Source organism: Prionailurus bengalensis, chromosome A2 (assembly GCF_016509475.1).
Source record: "Prionailurus bengalensis isolate Pbe53 chromosome A2, Fcat_Pben_1.1_paternal_pri, whole genome shotgun sequence".
Classification (NCBI taxonomy): Eukaryota; Metazoa; Chordata; class Mammalia; order Carnivora; family Felidae; genus Prionailurus; species Prionailurus bengalensis.
In genome coordinates, this window is record NC_057348.1 from 57,624,567 (window position 1) to 57,642,520 (window position 17,954).

The following is a 17,954-nucleotide window of genomic DNA, read 5'->3' on the forward strand; positions in this document are numbered from 1 at the left end:
GATATAAGGGTTTTTATCTATTTAGAAATCAAGTGTAGGAATTGTGTTACACCTCTGTGTCCTTCCTTACCTGTTGTTTAGCGGGCCTGTCCAATTCTGGAACCTGCATTCTAATGTGCCCAACTATAATTATCACTCCTTTTTTTTTTTTTTTTTAACCAAGTTCTCCTTGAATTTCTAACAGATTTTGTTTTTATATGTTTGGCAGGTGCAAGTTTGTAACCATGCCTTTATCATTACATGGTATCTCTCTTTATCTTGGTAAGTATTTTTGTCTTAAATTCTAGCTTGTCTGAAATTAGCATTACCACTCATACTTTCTTTTTGTTCACAGTCTCCTGACATTTCTCTGTCCGTCCTTTTATTCCTAACCTTTGTTTACCATTGCATGTTTCCTATAAATAGCATATTACTGGGTTTTGTGTTTTAATCCAATCTATCATACTCTGTACTACAGAGGAGAATTTGGCCATTCACGTTTAGTGTAATGACTAACACTCTTATTCCTCCTGTTTTTGTCATTATTTATGAACAATGTTTTTGTTTCCTTCATTTTTTTTGGTTTAATCAAATTCATTCCAGATTTTCCTTTGTGTTTGTGGAAGTGCTACACTTTCCTGGTCCATTCATAGCTTCTTCCCCTTTCTCTGTGCTTATAATCTTATACATATTTCTATACTTTTACCTGAAAACAGGATACTAAGCATCTCCCTCACCACCATATACTCTAATTCTTTTCCCCAAGCCCTCCCCTGAGAAAGGCTAGGCCTTTAGAACACCTTCACTTCCCTTCTTCTCCCCTTCAGGTGAGACCTCTGGAGTGTTTCTAGTAACCTGAACTCCCTTCCTAGGAGTTCTTGAGGAATGCAGAGAGTCCTCAAGTCCTCGAGTCCTAGGAGTTCCTGAGGAATGCAGAGAGAGTAGAGTACTTGTGGTTGTAGATGGTGATTAGATTTTCCTTGCAGGATGCTCAATCTGTTTCAAGAGTCATATTTACCATTTAGACCAAGCGTGAACAAATAGCTAGAGGCCCAAATTCTGCCCAGTATCTGTTTTTGTACGGTCTTCAAGCTAAGAATGTTTTTTCTGTTTTCTAATGGATTGAAAAACATCAAAAGAAGAACATTTCATGACATATGAAAACTATAAGAAGTAAATTTCAGTGTCCCTAAATAAACTTTTACTGGCCCCTCACCACACCTACTTGTTCCTACCTTGGTGCAGCTGCTTTTGTGCCACAGTGGCAGAGTTGAGCAGTTGTGACAGAAACCTAGGAGCTGCTGGGTGCAGGAACTCTGGGATGGCTCCACAGTGTCTCACCTGGCTACATGTTTTATTTATTCATTTTTATTACCAGTGCATAGGCGCCATGTCTAAACAGGACAAGTGGACTTCAAATGTCACACTTTCAACAATGCTCAGTGAGGTGTGGATTATTATTTTGTCGAATCACATGGCAAAGCTCTGTGTTTGTTACTGGCTGTGTTAATAAAATACAGCATATACTGACATCAGAATATTCCCAGCTCACAGAAAAAGAAAATGAGATGACTTCAAGCAGTACATCTCATCACAGCAGAATTTCTTCACGAAACAGCAACAGAGAGAGAGAGAGACAGAGAGACAGAGAGACAGAGAGAGAGAGAGGATATAAAGCTATAATCAAAGTAAGTTTCCAAGTGGCTCATTTGTTAGCCAAGCAAAGGAAAGCCATTTACTGGTGGTAAGTTAATTAAATTGTGTTTGATTGCAGCAACTAAAAAAAAGTATCCAGAGAAAACAAGCTTATTGAAGATGATTAGATTTGGGGCAAGACCAGTTGCTTGGTTGTGTCCTACAGGCCACAGACACTCAAAACAACAGTAATGAGTGCGGCCACATCTACAAGGGAGCCTGACCCATCTTTCGATGTGAGCAAGTGAAGCAGAGCACAGAAGGAAGAGAAAACCTGGGGAGGGCAGATGGCTGGCCCCTGTATGGGCCATGCACTGTCCACAGCATTGTGTATTTACTTCACTCTGTCACTTTCTTTCTAGAACTTACTACTACCTGAAGGCATCTAAGGTACTGTTCCTTGTCAAGTCTCTCCCATGAGAACAAGCACTCTGTCTTGCTGTACCCGCAGTGCGCGGCATACACAGGAGCTAAGGAAACATCTGAATATATGAATGAAGAGCGTGTTTTAGGCAATGAGCCCTGGACTGTATGCCTTAAGTCTGTCCAGGTGGAAAACGTTTATTCAACACACATCTATAAAGGGCTGGGCCTTCCTTGGTTGTAAACGGATGATGTCTCAGAGGCCCAAGTTGAGCTCCCAGAAAGCTGACTGGGTTTTGCAGAGTAGACACAATGAGTTTGCCCAGCATCATGGAGCAAGGGCTGGGAATTGGTTCACCATGGTGGTGAAGAACCTGCCCAGGAGACTGGATTTAATCTTTTCAAGATGGCTTGGCCTCCTGGAGATGTCTTTGAACGGAGACATGCCTAGGGACGGGTGATAGCTGTGATGTGTCTAGGAATTTTTCAGAGGCAGGCAAGCACAGCTGGGAAAAGATCAGCACTGGGTACTCCCTGCCCTTGTCAACCACACCCAGCAGCCAGCTTGGCTCTTAGTTTCCTCCCCAAACATGCCACTTCCAGCAGTCCTGGCTGCCTCCTGACAGGGACCGGGGTGGCGGAGGGAGGGAGGTCTCTGTGCTTCAGAGAGGAACAGAAGTCCTGGGGAAAGGATTGGAATATCATTCTGGGACTTTAAGGGCTAAACTAATAACAATAAGACAGAAAACACAGAGTAGGAGCCAAGCACTGATCTCGGAACCTTCATCCACTCCCCCAGTTCACCTACATCTCACCCCATGGTGCAGTGCTGTGAAATTCTCCGGACACAGGGAAGTCTCATGACCAGCCCATGTTTCCACACTAGGAGGTGGTCAGGCTGGGACTGAAGCCCAGGCCTGCACATCTGATGGGTCTGCTGCAAGGCAAAGGCTGTGGCCAGCCAAGCTATCTGAAAATCTCTGTACACTCTGAGTCCTGCTGAAAGCAAACAGGGTCACCTCTTGGAATAAACCAGGCCTGCTGGTTAGCTACACGAGGAAATCTTCCTCCTTCCCCTGAGCTGGACTCAACTCTTGCATATGAAGCCACACGCTATTGTGGCTCTTTCAAAACGACCCTGAGAGGAAAACTGCTTGCTCCACAAATGAGTGAGGATGGTGAAAGAAAATGGCTGCACAAGGCATACGGTGGTTATGTGGCATAGCCAGGGTTTGAGCACAGTCCGTGTGACTCCCAAGGTCAATGCCTTACCAACCTTACAAGGAAGGAAAGTCTCCCACCAAGGAGGCTCCAGTTTCTTAAGAGCACCCAAGCCTCTCAACTCACTGGACAAGAATCGACCTGACATGCTGGAAAGGTAAGGACGTGGAGGCCGGTAAGGGCTGGGATCCAATCCTGACTTTACCATCCTGTGACCTTGGGCAGGTCACTTCACCTCTCTTGAGCTAGCTTCTAGTGCGACCGCCTTTATAGAGGCACCCTGGTGGCCTGAATTCAGAGTAGGAAGAAGATGTTTTTTCAAGTAAGTTTTTGTTTTGTTTGAATTATGTTTCATCGTGTGCACATATTACTTTTCTCAATTAGTTACATATAATTTTAGGAGGAAGAAAGTGATCTGTTTAATACTTTTTTGCAAAAGTACATATAGGAAAAGTAATAACTTCCTCCTTGGATTTTTATAAGGATTTAAAATAATGTATGCAGCTAGTAATGGCACACAATAGGTGCTGCATAAATAGAGAAGGGATAATGTGGAGGGAAGCAGGGGGTGGGTGTATTCCTGGGCCCAGAAGGGAACCTGTGGCACAGAGGTCCCCAGCATCAGGACAGGTGTCCACTCAGCCAGAGCCTTAAGGGGCTGGTAGGGGGAACCTGGGTGCCTGTTCCCTTACTCCCTTTCAGGAGCCTGGTCTCAGGTCCCCTCCACACACATCTACAGCCCCACCTGAAGCCAGCCCTGGTTGGAGGGAGCCTTTCCACTTAGGGTATCTTTATGGGATCTGCTGACTGCAAGTCTAGGGCTCTTGTGCCTTCACTTCTAGCCTCCATGGATTGAGCAGGAAAGGGTTGATGGCCCCAGGGATGCCCCAGGTTGGTGGCAGGGCCTGGGTCAACTCGCCTCCTGGGTCCTCCCCACTGCCCTTAGGAGGCAAGAGTCATTTGATAATATGTCCAAGCCCACACGTCTCATTCTCAAAGGAAGTAACGGCTCCTCCCCCAACAATGGGCCTCTGTGGGCAATTAGACCTGTGAGCTCGCCAAGTGGGGCATTACTCCATGACAGATACTTCCCCAGAGAATAATTACACTTCATAATACTGCTAATAAACAAAGCTAGACAAACGAGCGACGTGCACTTTATCACCTTTGTCTTCAATCAGCATCGCAGGGCTGGCCCAGGGCTGATGGAGCCCTTGAGTGGCCCCACGGTTGGTCCTTGACCCCTCCTGGTGGCCCTGGAGTTCAAGCTGCCACTGTACAGATGAGGAAACCAACATCCACGGAGGGACAGGCCCTGTCCAGAGAACAGCAGAGGGGGATGCAACACGGCTCCAGCTCCCAGACTCACACAGGGCAGCAACGCAGGGTGACCACACCTGCCTGGCAGAGTGGGCAAGGCTGGCCTTGAAGTGGGAGCCCTGAGTTAACAAAGCTGAGGATCCCGAGTTTCAGACCGATATGAGCAGGTAAGTAAGAAGCTTCCACTGATTCCCTCTTCAGAGGGCAGGTCTCGATACAGGCAGGAGAAGAAGGGGCTGAGGTCAGAGGGCAGGTCTAGATACAGGGCCTGACCACCAGGAAGAAACCCAAGACAGGGAGGAGGGGAGTGGGGGTTTCCACTGTGACAGAGAGTACCAGAGGAGAAAGAGATCTGGAAGATCTGGGGATCCGAAAGAAGGGAAAGAGACAGGTGGCAATGGAACCCCAACACTGTCCGGTGCCCAAGGCCCTGAAACTTTCTCCTGAGTGCCTGCTTGGTAAGGATCAGACACCATGCTGGAGCCTAAGCTGACGTGGGCAGGGCTGTACCAGGAGGGGTGACCCTCATCTTGCTAAGAAATAGAACTGCAGGCCTGCTGAGAGCCTCAGGGTAGACCCCACTGGAGCCTAAGTCCCCAACACTGGGGCCTTATCACCACCGTGCTCACCTGGCTCAGAGACAAGTCCCAGGACCACCCACAGCCACCCCTGCCCCACAGGGGTGCACATCCAGGGAGCAAGGTTTAGACATTCTTCACCCATGTCTTCAAGGCCCAGGAGGCAGGGATTCCCAGGGAGACCTACAGGGACAGACAAAGTGGGTGGGCAGGGCCCACCTGACAGGAGGTAATCCGAGGATTTCTGAACCCTTTCAGGCTCTAGGCCACCCTCATGAAAGGTCTGGGAACCATAGTGGTTCACCCACATCTAAAGACCTGCCTCCAGTGATGGTGACAGGGACCCCAGGAAGCCAGCAGCCCAGGGCCTCCTGCCATGTCACCTTCCTGTACCTTTCCACCTCTTGCCCTCTGGCACCCCCCTTCCCCAACCCCACAGGCTGAGGACATGCTTGGCCAGGCCTGCCCTGCACTGACCAGCCGTGCTCTCTCCTTTGATACGATTGGTTTGGGGCAGACCCAGCAGCCACTCTGCCTGATGGAGGCTCAACCCCCACTGAGGCCACGAGAGCCAGGGCCTGGTCATCAGGCTGTCAGGGGCAGGGCCCAGCACCCTATCTGAAGTTCAGGGAGGCCACTGATACACTGGCTTCTGGCCCAGCTGAAGTGCTGCTGTCTGGACCCGGACTGAGTGAGGGCCAGGGCTGCCCTGCCCTCCTCTGCCCAAGTAGAGGGTAGGGGTGGCTGGTTGGGGGCAGGTGAGGTGGAGCTTGCCGACCTGAGTTCAGGCCCCGGCTCTATGACCACGGGCAGAGAGAACCCAGGCCACTTGACCACACGGGGCCTCAGCTTCCTTGTTCAAAAACCTCAGAAGTTGGGACCAGAAGGCCGCTAAGGTCTTCCTGCTTCTCATTACGGACCCCAACCATGCCCGTCCTGGCCATCCGAGCCTGACAAGGAAGGGTGATGGGCAGACGGACTACTTACCCGCTCCACGAGGCCATGCTTGTGCTTGAGCTTATATACTTTCAGCCTGGGCAAGAAACTCTCGGCATAGTCCTTGTCCTCCAGCCCGTGGAGCAAGATGCCGTGGAAAGCCAGCCGGCACGTGTTGGCATGAATGTCTGCATCTAGCCTTGAGCCGATCACCAGGCACAGCTGAGGACAGGTGACAGGCTTCTCAAACTCCACGAGGGCCCACTGCTGCCGAGGACAGTGGCCTCCCGTGGCCTGGCCCGTCTTCTTGTCAGCCTCGCCACTGTCTGTCACCTCTGGTGCCAAATCCTTGCTTAGGTACTGCTCCTGGAAGAGGTATTCTCGAGAGAAGTCGAAGGAGTCTAGCACAGGCTCATGGTCAAAGCTATCAGGGGCAGGGCTGAAGAACATCAAGCGGCCCATCACCGTCTCATGGCCCACTGTGATGTGGAACTTGGCCTTGGTCTGCAGGGGCCCCCGGAAGTACGGGATCTTCTCCACAGAGATGAGGGCTGCATGGACAGTGTGCAGGGACTCAGGGGCACACACCAGGCCACGCTCCAGCAGCTTGGGGTCAAACTGGGTGACACAGATGCCCAGTCGGTCTCCCTGCATAGCTGACGAGACGGGCATGTGAAACATCTGCATGGACTTCACCTTCTTCACCACCTGGTATAGCAAAAGAGAAAGCTCATGAAACAAAGAGTCTTGAGGCAAGAGGGAGGGGCTCCAGCTGGAGAAGTCCCTGTCCCAGAGCTGCCAACACTCACCTGGCACCTGGCATGCCAGCCTAGGGGAGCACTGGGGCGGTCAGATTCCCCTTGGCCACAGCAAGCTCCACCCTGCAAACATGGGGCCCGGGTCCACACAGCACACTAGTCCAGCATGTGGGGGGTAGGCACAGCAGCCAAGTCCTGTGCTACTGTAGCTCCCTCCATCGTTTGAGTCCCCGCTCTGCCCCAGGCTCCATTCCAGTACTTTCTTGCCTTGAGCCCTCTATACAGGCTCACCACTGCATGCAGAACGCACCCCCCCCCCCCCCCCCCCCGCCCAGGTCCTCAGCCTGCCAAGCCATGACCACCTGTCCTTGAAAACCTGGACCAAACACCACTGCTCTGGAAAGTCTGCCCTGACCCCCAGCGGGCAGGATCTGTCCCTCTCCGGTGCTACCCCAGCCCCTCTGAGTCATACACAGACTTCTCTGCAGTTAGGGCCCACTCTGCGCCAGCCTGCCTGCTAGCCTGTGGGCTTCTCCAGGGCAGGCCACTCCTCACTCCCTAGACACACAGTCACTGGGGGACCGCAGTGTGCCAGAGACCGTTCTAGGGGTATGAATAGAGTGAGAAACAAGAACCAAACTATAAACACATCAAATGAACTAAGTCTATATTGACAGAATTAACATAAAAATCTTATGTGTAAATATAACAATAATTACATATGTATATAACATAATTACATATGTACATTATATATAGCATACTATATTATACATAGCATATGGCATATAATATAGTACATGTAGTATACCATATTAAATATATATGGTATATATAATACTATACTATACATATTACATATAGTATGCCACATTATGTATAATATGTGTTCACATATAACATCTAGAGAAGGCCCAGGGTTGGGGAAAGGTCTGGCTTTTCGGAGCGGTGGTCAGAGAAGACTTCTGTACAGGTGATGTCTGAGCTATCACCTGATTATAAGAAGTTGTGTGAAGGTCCAAGAAAAAATAGTTCTGCACAGAGTTGCTGATAAATGTACAGGCTGGGACACAGGTTCCGTGAGTCTGAGAAATAAACAAAGAGGCAGGAGGGCTGTAGCAGGGAGGGCAGGGAGGGCAGGGAGGACAGGGAGGGGAGGCCGGGCAGGCCGGAAGTCACCGAGGAGTTTAGGCAAAGGAGTAACCTGATCTTATCTCTGTTTGGAAACCATCACACTAACTACTACACTGGGCAGATCTCTGCACCCACAGTTTGTAAATCAGGAACAGACATAGGAAAGGCTCTAATAAATGTTCATGAAATCAATGGACATTCCTACTAAGAGCCACTGTCAGAGAGGAGATGAAATCACATTCACAGATTTCTGCTTAGTGCAGCAAAAAGATGGGTAATAGATTTCAGAAAACCTGCCATCAAAACTTGTTAAATTAAAGACACTGGCCTTTAGGTCTCAAGCATCCCCATCTACAAAGCCTGAGTATGTGGAACACTCTCTTTTTCCCTGGATAAAGGGAGAATGCTGAGCTGATACCGGGCGCAGGAGGCCAGGCCCTTTCCTGGAGAGCCATAATACTCAAGTGTTTGTTTAAAGATCATTAACTACCTAACCATGAGGTCAGGGAGCAGAGAAAGTGAGAAGTGCGGTGTCAAAAGCCACAGCCAAGATCAATCAAAGAGAAACATAAAACACCTCTAAAATGGTCTACAAGGGCGACGGGAAACTAAGATTTTCAGGAATGCATCTCAGAGTAACTGGAGAATATTATCTTACACTAAGCGTCTGCCCAGAGAGGCAGGCCCCGAATCGCAACTCTTCCCCTGAGGCCCGTGGCCGCCTGGTGAGCTGTCCTCTGGCCCCCACCCCACCCCACTCCCTTCTCCAGGCCGCCTTTCTCAAACACATGTTGGATGATGCAATTCTTTGGCACCAACCTCTACACGGGCTCCCCTGCTCTGCACCACTGCTTTCAAACCTCTTGGGCGTAGCTGTGGTGAGCAGGACGATCCTTTGGTCAACTGAAATTCTATGGGAGGATCGGCCCCCTGGCTGCCGCCCCCCCATCAGGTGAGCTGCTCAGGGTGGATAGGGGCTCCTGCACCTCCTGACGCCCTCTGTGCTGCCCCACCAAGGACTTCGGCTTGCCTGGCTTTCCCACATGGCCTTCCCTGGAGCCTCCCGCAACACGGCCTGCCTCGGCAGCTCTCTTCCTGCCCCATATTCTTCCAGCACCTCAAGCCCCAACCAGGGCAAGCTTGAGCAATTCCCTACATACAGAACCCCATTCCCTACATACAGAACGCAGGGCCCTGTATGCCTCTGCGTTTTGCCCGTGAGGCTCCTTCTCCCCGGGACTTCCTCCACCTGAAATTCCCATTCATCCCGAAACTCTGGCTCTCAGGGTACCTCCTGGCATGGCATCCCTGCCTGCTCCAGACTGAACTGGCTACTCTCCCTGGGTTGCTATGAACCGGATGCACTGAGCTGTCATTGCTGCCTCATGGCTCTGCCAGTCTGTGCCTCTGTGTATCTACTGACTTAAATGACAATATAGTAAATACCTGTGGCCCCATCGTGCACCCTGAGAACTACATTACCAGTAAGTTCCATCTCCTTCTGTGCTCCTCCCCCACCTAGCTCTCCTGCCTGCCCACCAGCTGGAGGCAACCATTCTCTTGAATTTGGTGTGTGGCATTCCTTTCTTTATATATATATGTGTGTGTACATGATTGAGCAGAGACTCACTACATATGTAGTACATATGCCTAATCAATACTTTGCTTTGTTTTCTGAGTTTTTGAACTTCGGAGTTGGTGTCCGTGCTGCCTACACCTGCAGTTCATTTGTTGCTGATGCCGTCTGGCACAAGGCACGCACCAACCCCCATTCACTCTTCTATTGGTGTGCACATGGGTCGTTTCCAGGTTTTCGGGGGAAGAGGATGCAGTGAATGCCCTCTCACACAGGAATCCTGCCTGGTGCACGGTGCTAGGAGGGGTTCTGGAAGACACGGGCCCTGTACCAGAACTGCTGGGTCAGGGGCGACTGCTCGTGTCTCCTAGATAAATAAAGTATCAATGTACACTTCCACCACAGGCTGGAGACTCTCAATGGATATAGGTCTTCTCCAACATCTGGCACAGCCAGATTTCTTCATTTTTGCCTGTCACTTTTTTTTTTTTTTTTGCCTTTTAAATTCTGAAGCCAGGGGCCATGTTCCTACTGCTGCATCCTCAGTGCCTAGCACAGAGGGTGGCTGAAAATGCTGCTTATGGCAGACCCAGTTACACACCCAGCCCATTGGAAGAGAATGGCTGCATCTGATTCTGGAAGAGAAATGTCTCCCGTGGCAAAAACACACCTGGCAAAGCACGGAGCTGAGACTCCAGACTGGCCGGGGCCTGAGCGGGATCCTTGGGTTTATGACACTTCCTGTGACATAGGGCTCAGGGCCTTGTGCCACCCTGCCAGCCCCCACCCCCACCATCAAGCCCATCTGTAAGCAAGCTTTGTCACAGGTATGTTCTCTTTTCAACGGGGCTTGTGTTCTTAGGACCGAAATGATAAAGAATGCCTTAAGAGGGCACCGGGAACAGCAGAAAGACAAATAACTGTGCAAATCAAGATTTCAAGGGCCCAGACAGGAAACTGTGAAACCGATAAAGCTGGGGACAGGGTGGCATGGCACTACCATGGGCTCTCCTGGGTGCACGCAGACAGCATCGCCCACACGGACCTATCGCCAAGCCCACGTTTACAGGGTATCCTTTAAGAACGTAAGATCCCATCTAGGACACCAAAAAAACACGGGAAAGTAGTTTTGCCAACTCAAGAAGGGGGAAAAAAAATGGCCTTTCATTTTCTAGCCAACTCTGAGGGATTCCATCCATCCATTCAACAACTCACTCATATTTACTAATATCCAAGGGGAGTGGTGGCACACTGTGTGTGCATTCACTCAACACGTATTTATCAAGTTTCTCTCATGTAGCAGGCCCAGGCCCTGGAATGATACGGGGTGAGCAGAATGGACTCTGGAGTCCACCGTTGGGGGAGGGGGAGACGTTAATAAAATCATCAATTAATAAATTCAGAATTACAAAACCATGGAGAGGTGTTATGAGAGAGAATAGCTGGGGGATGTAATCCTGGGTCATCAGGGAGGGCTTCCCTGAGGAGGTGGTACTAAAGCTGAGACCGGAGGGAAGAGAAGAAACCACCCATAGGGGATCCAGGCAGAGGGAGCAGCAGAGCAGGCCTGAGGCCCTGAGGGGGGAAAGAACATGGCCTGGTTGAGGGACTGAAAGGCGGTGGGCTGGCTGGCTGGCAGAGAACCGGCCAGGGGCAGCGGCATCGGGATGGAGACACAGGCCAGCCACCTTCAACGTGGGAAGGACAACAGAAGCCCCTGGTGGCAGTGGTGACCTGGGGTTGAGCATAAGAATAACACCTGCTATGCATACTTTGAAAAGGTCACTTTGGCTACACGGTGTGGAGAAGCCAGAAAGGACACAGGGAAACCAGCAAGGAAGCTACCCCAAGAGTTCTTTACGCAGTACATTGTGGGGATGTGCTGATAGACTGGACATGGGGACGATGGAGACACGCTCAGATGGACACTGAGGCTCCGGCTGGAGGAACAGCCCAACGCTGAGGTGGGGAGGGGCAGCTAAGTGACCTGTGCCCAGGAGAGGCCTGCGAGGCAGCTGAGGAAAGGCAGCAGGCCTTGGGTGAGCACAGAGGTCAGAGCTCCAGGAGACGTGGAGGCTGCAGGTGGAGGTCAGGGACTAGGAGAAGACGGCTCACACACCTAACTGCCTCTGGCCTTTTTCCACCTAGACGTCTGGTCGTCTCAGAAATGGCAGCTCTGCGCTTCTGGTTGCTCGTGTGAAAACGGTGGGTTCCCCCTTGACTCTCCTTGTTCTCTCATACCCTACCCAGCCATCGGGGGCTCTAGCAGGCCTCACCTTCCAAACAGGGCCGGCACCTGAGCCCCTCCCTCTGTAACCACTGCCCATCCTGGTCTCAGGCCCACCTGGCTTTGGCTATTGCCCCTTTCCCTGCAGCCTGTTCTCCATAAAGCGGCTTAAATATAAGATATGACTCTGCAGTTTCACCTCTGAGCTCTCTAGTGGCTTCCCATTTTGCTCTGTAAAACTAATGTCTTCGCTAGGACCCCAAGGCCATATAGTCAGCTCCTGTCATTTCTCTGACTTTATTAGCTAGGTTTCCACCCTCAGCCCCCATTCAAGCCAGTTTAGTCACATGAGCCTTCCTACTTCTTGCTCCCGGAACACATCAAGCTTGCTCCTACCTCAGGGCCTTTGCACTTGCCAGTGCCTTTGACTGGGATGTTCTTCCCCATACACATTATTTCTCTTTTCCTTATTTCCTTCCTATCTGCTCAGATGTTTCTTTAAAAAAGTTTCTTTTAACGTTTATTCATTTTTGAGAGAGACAGCAAGCAGGGGAGGGGCAGAGAGAGAGAGGGAGACACAGAATCAGAAGCAGGCTCCAGGCTCTGAACTGTCAGCACAGAGCCTGATGTAGGGCTCAAACTTGGAATGGCAAGATCATGACCTGAGCCAAAGTCAGATGCTTAACCAACGGAGACACTCAGGTGCCCCTCTGTTCAGAAGTTTCTTTATCAGAGTCCATTTTTGGGGCACCTGGGCGGTTCAGTTGGTTAAGTGTCTGACTTCGGCTCAGGTCACGATCTCACACTTTGTGACTTTGAGCTCCACATCGGGCTCGCTGCTGTCAGTGCAGAGCCTGCTTTAGATCCTCTGTCCCCCACTCTCTCTGCCCCTTCCCCACTTGTGCTCTCGGTCTCTCTCAAAGTAAATAAACTTTATCAGAGTCCATCCTTGACTCTGTAATAAGAACTCATTCCTCTCTATCTTCTTTTCTGTGTTTCACTCTTCTTCATAGCACTCACCACTAGCTGACATATATATTTGTTTACTGACTGTCTCTTCCACGCTGGAATGTAACCTTCATGAGGGCGAGGGGTGTGTTTTTATTTTTTAATTTCTGTTTCTATCTCCAGTGCCCAGCGCAGTGCCTGATGTATGGAGGACCTCAACACATGTTTGCGGACGGAACAAATGGAGCCATGGATGGGCGCGGCATTGTCTCTGCCCTCAGGGAGCTCTGGTCTGGGTCTGGGGTGTATACATCCACAAAGGCCCATGGAAGTACGCACCCACACTGTGGAGTAGGGCTAGCCCTGAGGCTGGCTAGGAGTTGGAGGTTCCAGACAACCCAGGGGGAGGAGCCTTCCAAGCCTCTCCCAGGGACTCAGGTTTCCCTGGCAGGGCACAGTTAGAATGGCAGCAGAGAAGGCAGGTGGCAGAGTGGGGAGGTCACTCTGTGTGGGACCACCAGTCAGGCCCATCCCCTGAGCTCGGCTCCCAGCAGGGACAGCGGCTGCTGAGTCTCTTCCCCTTGTCCTTCCCCTCTTTCTGGCCCCAAGCACTTCTGGGGAAGGGAGGATGGACCCAGGGAGAAAGGGAGGAAGGAATACATCAAGCAAGCAAACAATTTTTAAAACTCAAGTTCATGCTTGCTAAGCAGTTTGGTCCTTTCTGACTAACAAAGAGGCTTTGCCATCAACTGGGTCAAGTTATTCTTCATGAAAACCCTACGAGGCAGGTCAATATTTTTACATTCAATTTTATGGATGAAGAAACAGAGGTTTTTGATGTCTCCAAGGTCACAAAGCAAATCGGGTGAGACTTGGGACAATGAATGCGGGGACTGTAAGGCAGGCCTGACATCCCACGGCCCGGTCTCTGGATCAGATGAGCAGAAACTGTGCCTGGGTGGCTGGCGCTAGGGGCAGAGTGGCCCTGCCCTGCCAGGCTGCTCCAGGTCCGGAGGACCAACGATGTGGGTGCCCACGTGGTGGGAACCAGAAAGATGGCTCTAGGGAAGGGGCAGAGGGAAGACTCCACTGTGAGAGGGCCCTGCTCAGGTGTGGAAGGAAGCTGAGGGGAGGCCAGCCTGCCTGGGACTCGGGAGCGGTGGGGGCAGGGACAGGGACAGGGGCGGCCCCTTCCTCCCCCTGCCCAGGCCATTGCGGCTGCCCTGGCCATGGTCAGCAACAGCCTCCTCCTGGCCAAGCACAGAGGACAGCTTCAGACCTGACTTCTCAACACCTTTGCTCCTCCCTTAGCTGCCTTTGTGTCTGTGTCTGGGCAGATACCCCTTCTGGTCTTCTGGGCATCTGAAGTGTAGTTTTCCAGCCTCTGAGGACTCTGTAGGGAACTGTACTCAGAAGGATCTGATTTCTGTTCTGGAGACTACTAAAAACCTCCAATAGAAGTGACTCGAAGTGGAGATCATAAAGCATTCATCTCTGCTCTCCAGGACACCTTGCACGGAATAGTGGCACCTAACTAACATTGGACTTCATTGCTTCACTGCGTGATCTACATAGAAGTAAAGAAAAGAGACCCTCGACGTTGGTTGGATGTCTACCTGTGACGACGCTTTACAGAGCTGGGTCCGTATCATTCCCAGAGCAACCTTTAGGTGGCTAACAATGACCTCGTTTTACAGACAAGGTAACTGAGGTCCCAGGGGTTAAGACATTTATCCTCGGCATCCAGATACGCCCACCATGAAAGCCTAAATTCTTTCACTATATCATGCCATAAAAACCCATCTACTCCACCCCGGAAGTCGAAACGAAATACGATCACTGCATGAAGTTCCCTGGCAGCATTCCTTCTGTGGGGTAAGAAACGGAGAGGCCCGACACCATCATAATAAACTGCAAAGGAACAGCAGTGTTGAGGGTCCTCCTGGTGTTCTACGGAATCAACAGATGCTTCGAAGAAGTGGACAGTAGCCTGTGCCTAGCAGTCTTTCTGATGTGCAGAGATTCTGTAATAATGGCACTGGCTGTAATGAGATTGGACCGCTATTATCCATTTTTGTTCCACTAATGAGCCTGGAAGCTCCTGGCTGTGCCAAAGGCGAGGGTCGGGGCCTTGCAACTTCATCATTACTTAATAAAATGTAAATCGGAGAGGAAAAGAAACACGCAGGGTTTGACACTAATAAGCTTACAGCAGGATCAGTTACTTCAATTCAAAGAGGTTCAGACCGGAGGGGGAGAAATGAAATAAGCTTTTAAAGACCAGTCTAGGTTTGGCTCCATCAGACCTAACCAGTTTTGTTTAATAAAGTTTCAATTTGGCTGCTCTCATTTCTCCCTCTTCTTCGAGCTAGGCCGGGTACAGATAAGGCATCCCCCCACCCCGCCTAATGCATTAATTGCATCTCACACAAAAAGCCAAACTCGGGACTCTGCACAAGGAGAGAGCAGCGTGGGCCCCTGGGGGCTGCCGGCACCTCCCCTGCCTGGTGCAGATCCTGGCTCCCCTGGCACCACCTGCGAGAGGAGAACGTCACATGGGTCCTGCGGACTCAGTTCTCACCCGCTTATTTTTCAGAGCAGCGAAAACCATTCAGAAAGGTACGGGGAATCAAATGACATCGTGACCACCTGTGTTCCCATCCCCTGGAACTGACCACTCAGATCTCGTCATTCCATCCCGACATCTAACTGAAGACCTCTAGTCCCACTTCCCTCCTCAGCTCCGTGTAGCAATTACTTCCATGAATTCTGCATGTGTCCTTCTATTTTATATACTTTGACCTGTGTGTGTATCCCTGAATAGTATATACGTTTATTAGTTCATACAAATGGTGCCATATTATTGCTTGACTCCTACCTGCCTCCTTCCTTCTGTATTCTATTTCTGGCATCTGTTCATCCTGGGAAATACAGATACGGAGAGAGCTGTGTATTTACCATATACTTATCTCAGCAGAGATACTGCTATCTCTGTACACATCTAGGTGATTCTTTTTGACGGCCGCGTGGTATGTCTTTATAGGAAAACTCCACCCCGTATCCATGCCTTTATTGACGGACATGGGTTGCTATTCTCGTTGCTATAAATGATGCTGCAGTGACCATTCCTGCACACACGGACTTGTACACATATGCAGAGTTTCTCTAGCGTGGGTATCTGCGTGGAAGACTGGTGTGGGGGACACATTCCAGTTTCACCAGGTCTTACCGACTGCTTTCTGCAGTGGTCGGTTTCCACCCCCACCAGCAGCGGATACCCTCGCCCGCACTTGGTACCTCAGGCTTTTTAACTGTTGCCAGGCTGATGGATTAGGCCCGGCGTCCCATTGCTGTCCTAATGTGCGTTTCTAGAGCCGGCTCCTCAGAGTCCCTGCTGCCACTAGGTCACCCAAGATAAAGTGGCGAAGAGCCTGCCAGGCCCCGGGGGCTGTGTGGGTATGCCCCCGAGCCGACACAGCTCTGGAGGAAGGAGCGATGCACGGGAGGGGCAGGGAGGAGACGAGGTGGAGGAGATCTGCGGAGGCCCCTCCTCCCCGTCCTGGGCTCCCTGCCTTCTGAGCACCAGTGCCAGAAAACGTGGTACTCGCGGCACTCGACACACTTCTCCTCCCACCTGGCTGTGTCTCTGAGGAACTGTGCTGGCCGACCAGAGGTGGGGTCTGTTCTATGCAAAAAAAAAATTCCACTGAGGCCTCAACAAAAGACCAATTGTGCCCTGGAGAGAGAGAAGAGGGAGCAAAGGAGAACTTCCTCTCAGAGACCCCTACTAATAAGGAATGCCCCCTATGTGAAGGAAAAGAGGATCTTCAGGAGTCTGGGGACCCACAGGCCCCCAAAGGCCCAATTCGCCTGTCTGCATGTCTGTCTGCTCTGGCTCTCCCCCTCGCCCTGGACGCCCAGGCCAGGCTCCCACGCCCCGCAGTCAGCGCTGCCCAGGGCCCGCGTGCCTCGTCCCCACCTGCGTACCTCCCCCACCGAGAGCAGCTCAGGTCACCTGCTCGGGCCTTGGAGCACCCTACAATGTTCCTCGCGGCACTCGCGGCACCTCGTCATATCGTCCACTACGTGCCTGCGCACTCTGTTGTTTTCTGTGGGGCTCCCACGCCACACGGACAACTGCCCCCGCATAGGCCAGGCTTATTTTGCTCACCACCGGTCCCCCACAGGGCGCCTGCCACACAGAGGGCAGCCAGGGAGGAAGGAATGGATTTGGTTTCCTACCACATGGCCCAGCAAAAGGCCCCTGCGCCTCCATGGCGACCTCCTCGCAAACAAACCCTGGTTATGAACCTCCCAGTCGCTGCAACAATGGAGAACCGTAAAAGTGACAAGGGGCCTGCCAGGAAGCTTTATGCTCCTCCTCCCAGCCACCCTCCACGCATTTGTCATCCCATAAAACTTTAAATTGAATTACACCAATGTTAGAGTCTTCTGTTTTCCATACAACTGGGGCTTTAATTGTTTTTAATGACATCCCTGGGCTTTTTGGGGGTAAGGAATCCTTGGGAGGTAAGCCAAGGGAGCCAGCTCTGTCCTCGGGGCAGGGCCAGAAAAGCTGTCTGCGGAGCAGCGAGAATGACCACACCTGTGCGTGTGGGCCTGTGCAGAGCACCCAGGTGGGCTTGGGTCTCAAAAGGGTCGGTCCTAAGGCTCCCTTGTCTGACAGCCCTCTGTGAGTGTCCCCTCTCCCCCACGGCCCCTGCTCCTGGGTGGGCACACCAGGCCCTGTGCTCTAGCTCAGAGCTTTGGGCAAGTTCCGTGACATTCCCAAGTTTCAGTTTCTTCACCGATAAAATGGGGGTAATACATCGTAGGCCACAGGGCTTCTGTGAAAGATTTAAGGAGTACCTAGTATCTAGCACCTAGTATCTAGTGGAGCACTTGGAATATGCCAGGTCTTCCAAGAACATGGTGGCCCAGCCCCAACTCACAGTCCAGACCTCAGCCTCTGGCTTCTTCCTCATCCTTCAAGTTCCCACGGCCCATTAGTGGCAAATCCTGGAATTCATCTGCCCCACACCCACAGTTTCTTTCCATTTCTGGGCCTCATTTCCCACTCAGACTCCCCCCAACAGCCACCCCTTCCCCACGTTTCTGCCTGGCCACCTGCCTAGTACAGAGCACGGGTCATACAATGCCCTCGCTCAAGCCTGCCAGGGCTCCAGGTGTCTCGCTCCCTCTCTGCCTGGCACTCAGCC

The 17,954-nt window shown here is 51.4% G+C and overlaps 1 protein-coding gene across 1 annotated transcript in view; it reads right to left on the reverse strand.

Annotated features, from left to right (window-relative positions):
- The window catches only part of EEFSEC (eukaryotic elongation factor, selenocysteine-tRNA specific), a 252,221-nt gene that overhangs the window by 59,671 nt on the left and 174,596 nt on the right, over nucleotides 1-17,954 (reverse strand). Inside the window, exon 5 of the mRNA XM_043588274.1 lies at nucleotides 6,144-6,800. Within this exon, the coding sequence (XP_043444209.1) occupies nucleotides 6,144-6,800 (657 nt within the window). The remainder of the gene's footprint in view (nucleotides 1-6,143; nucleotides 6,801-17,954) is intronic.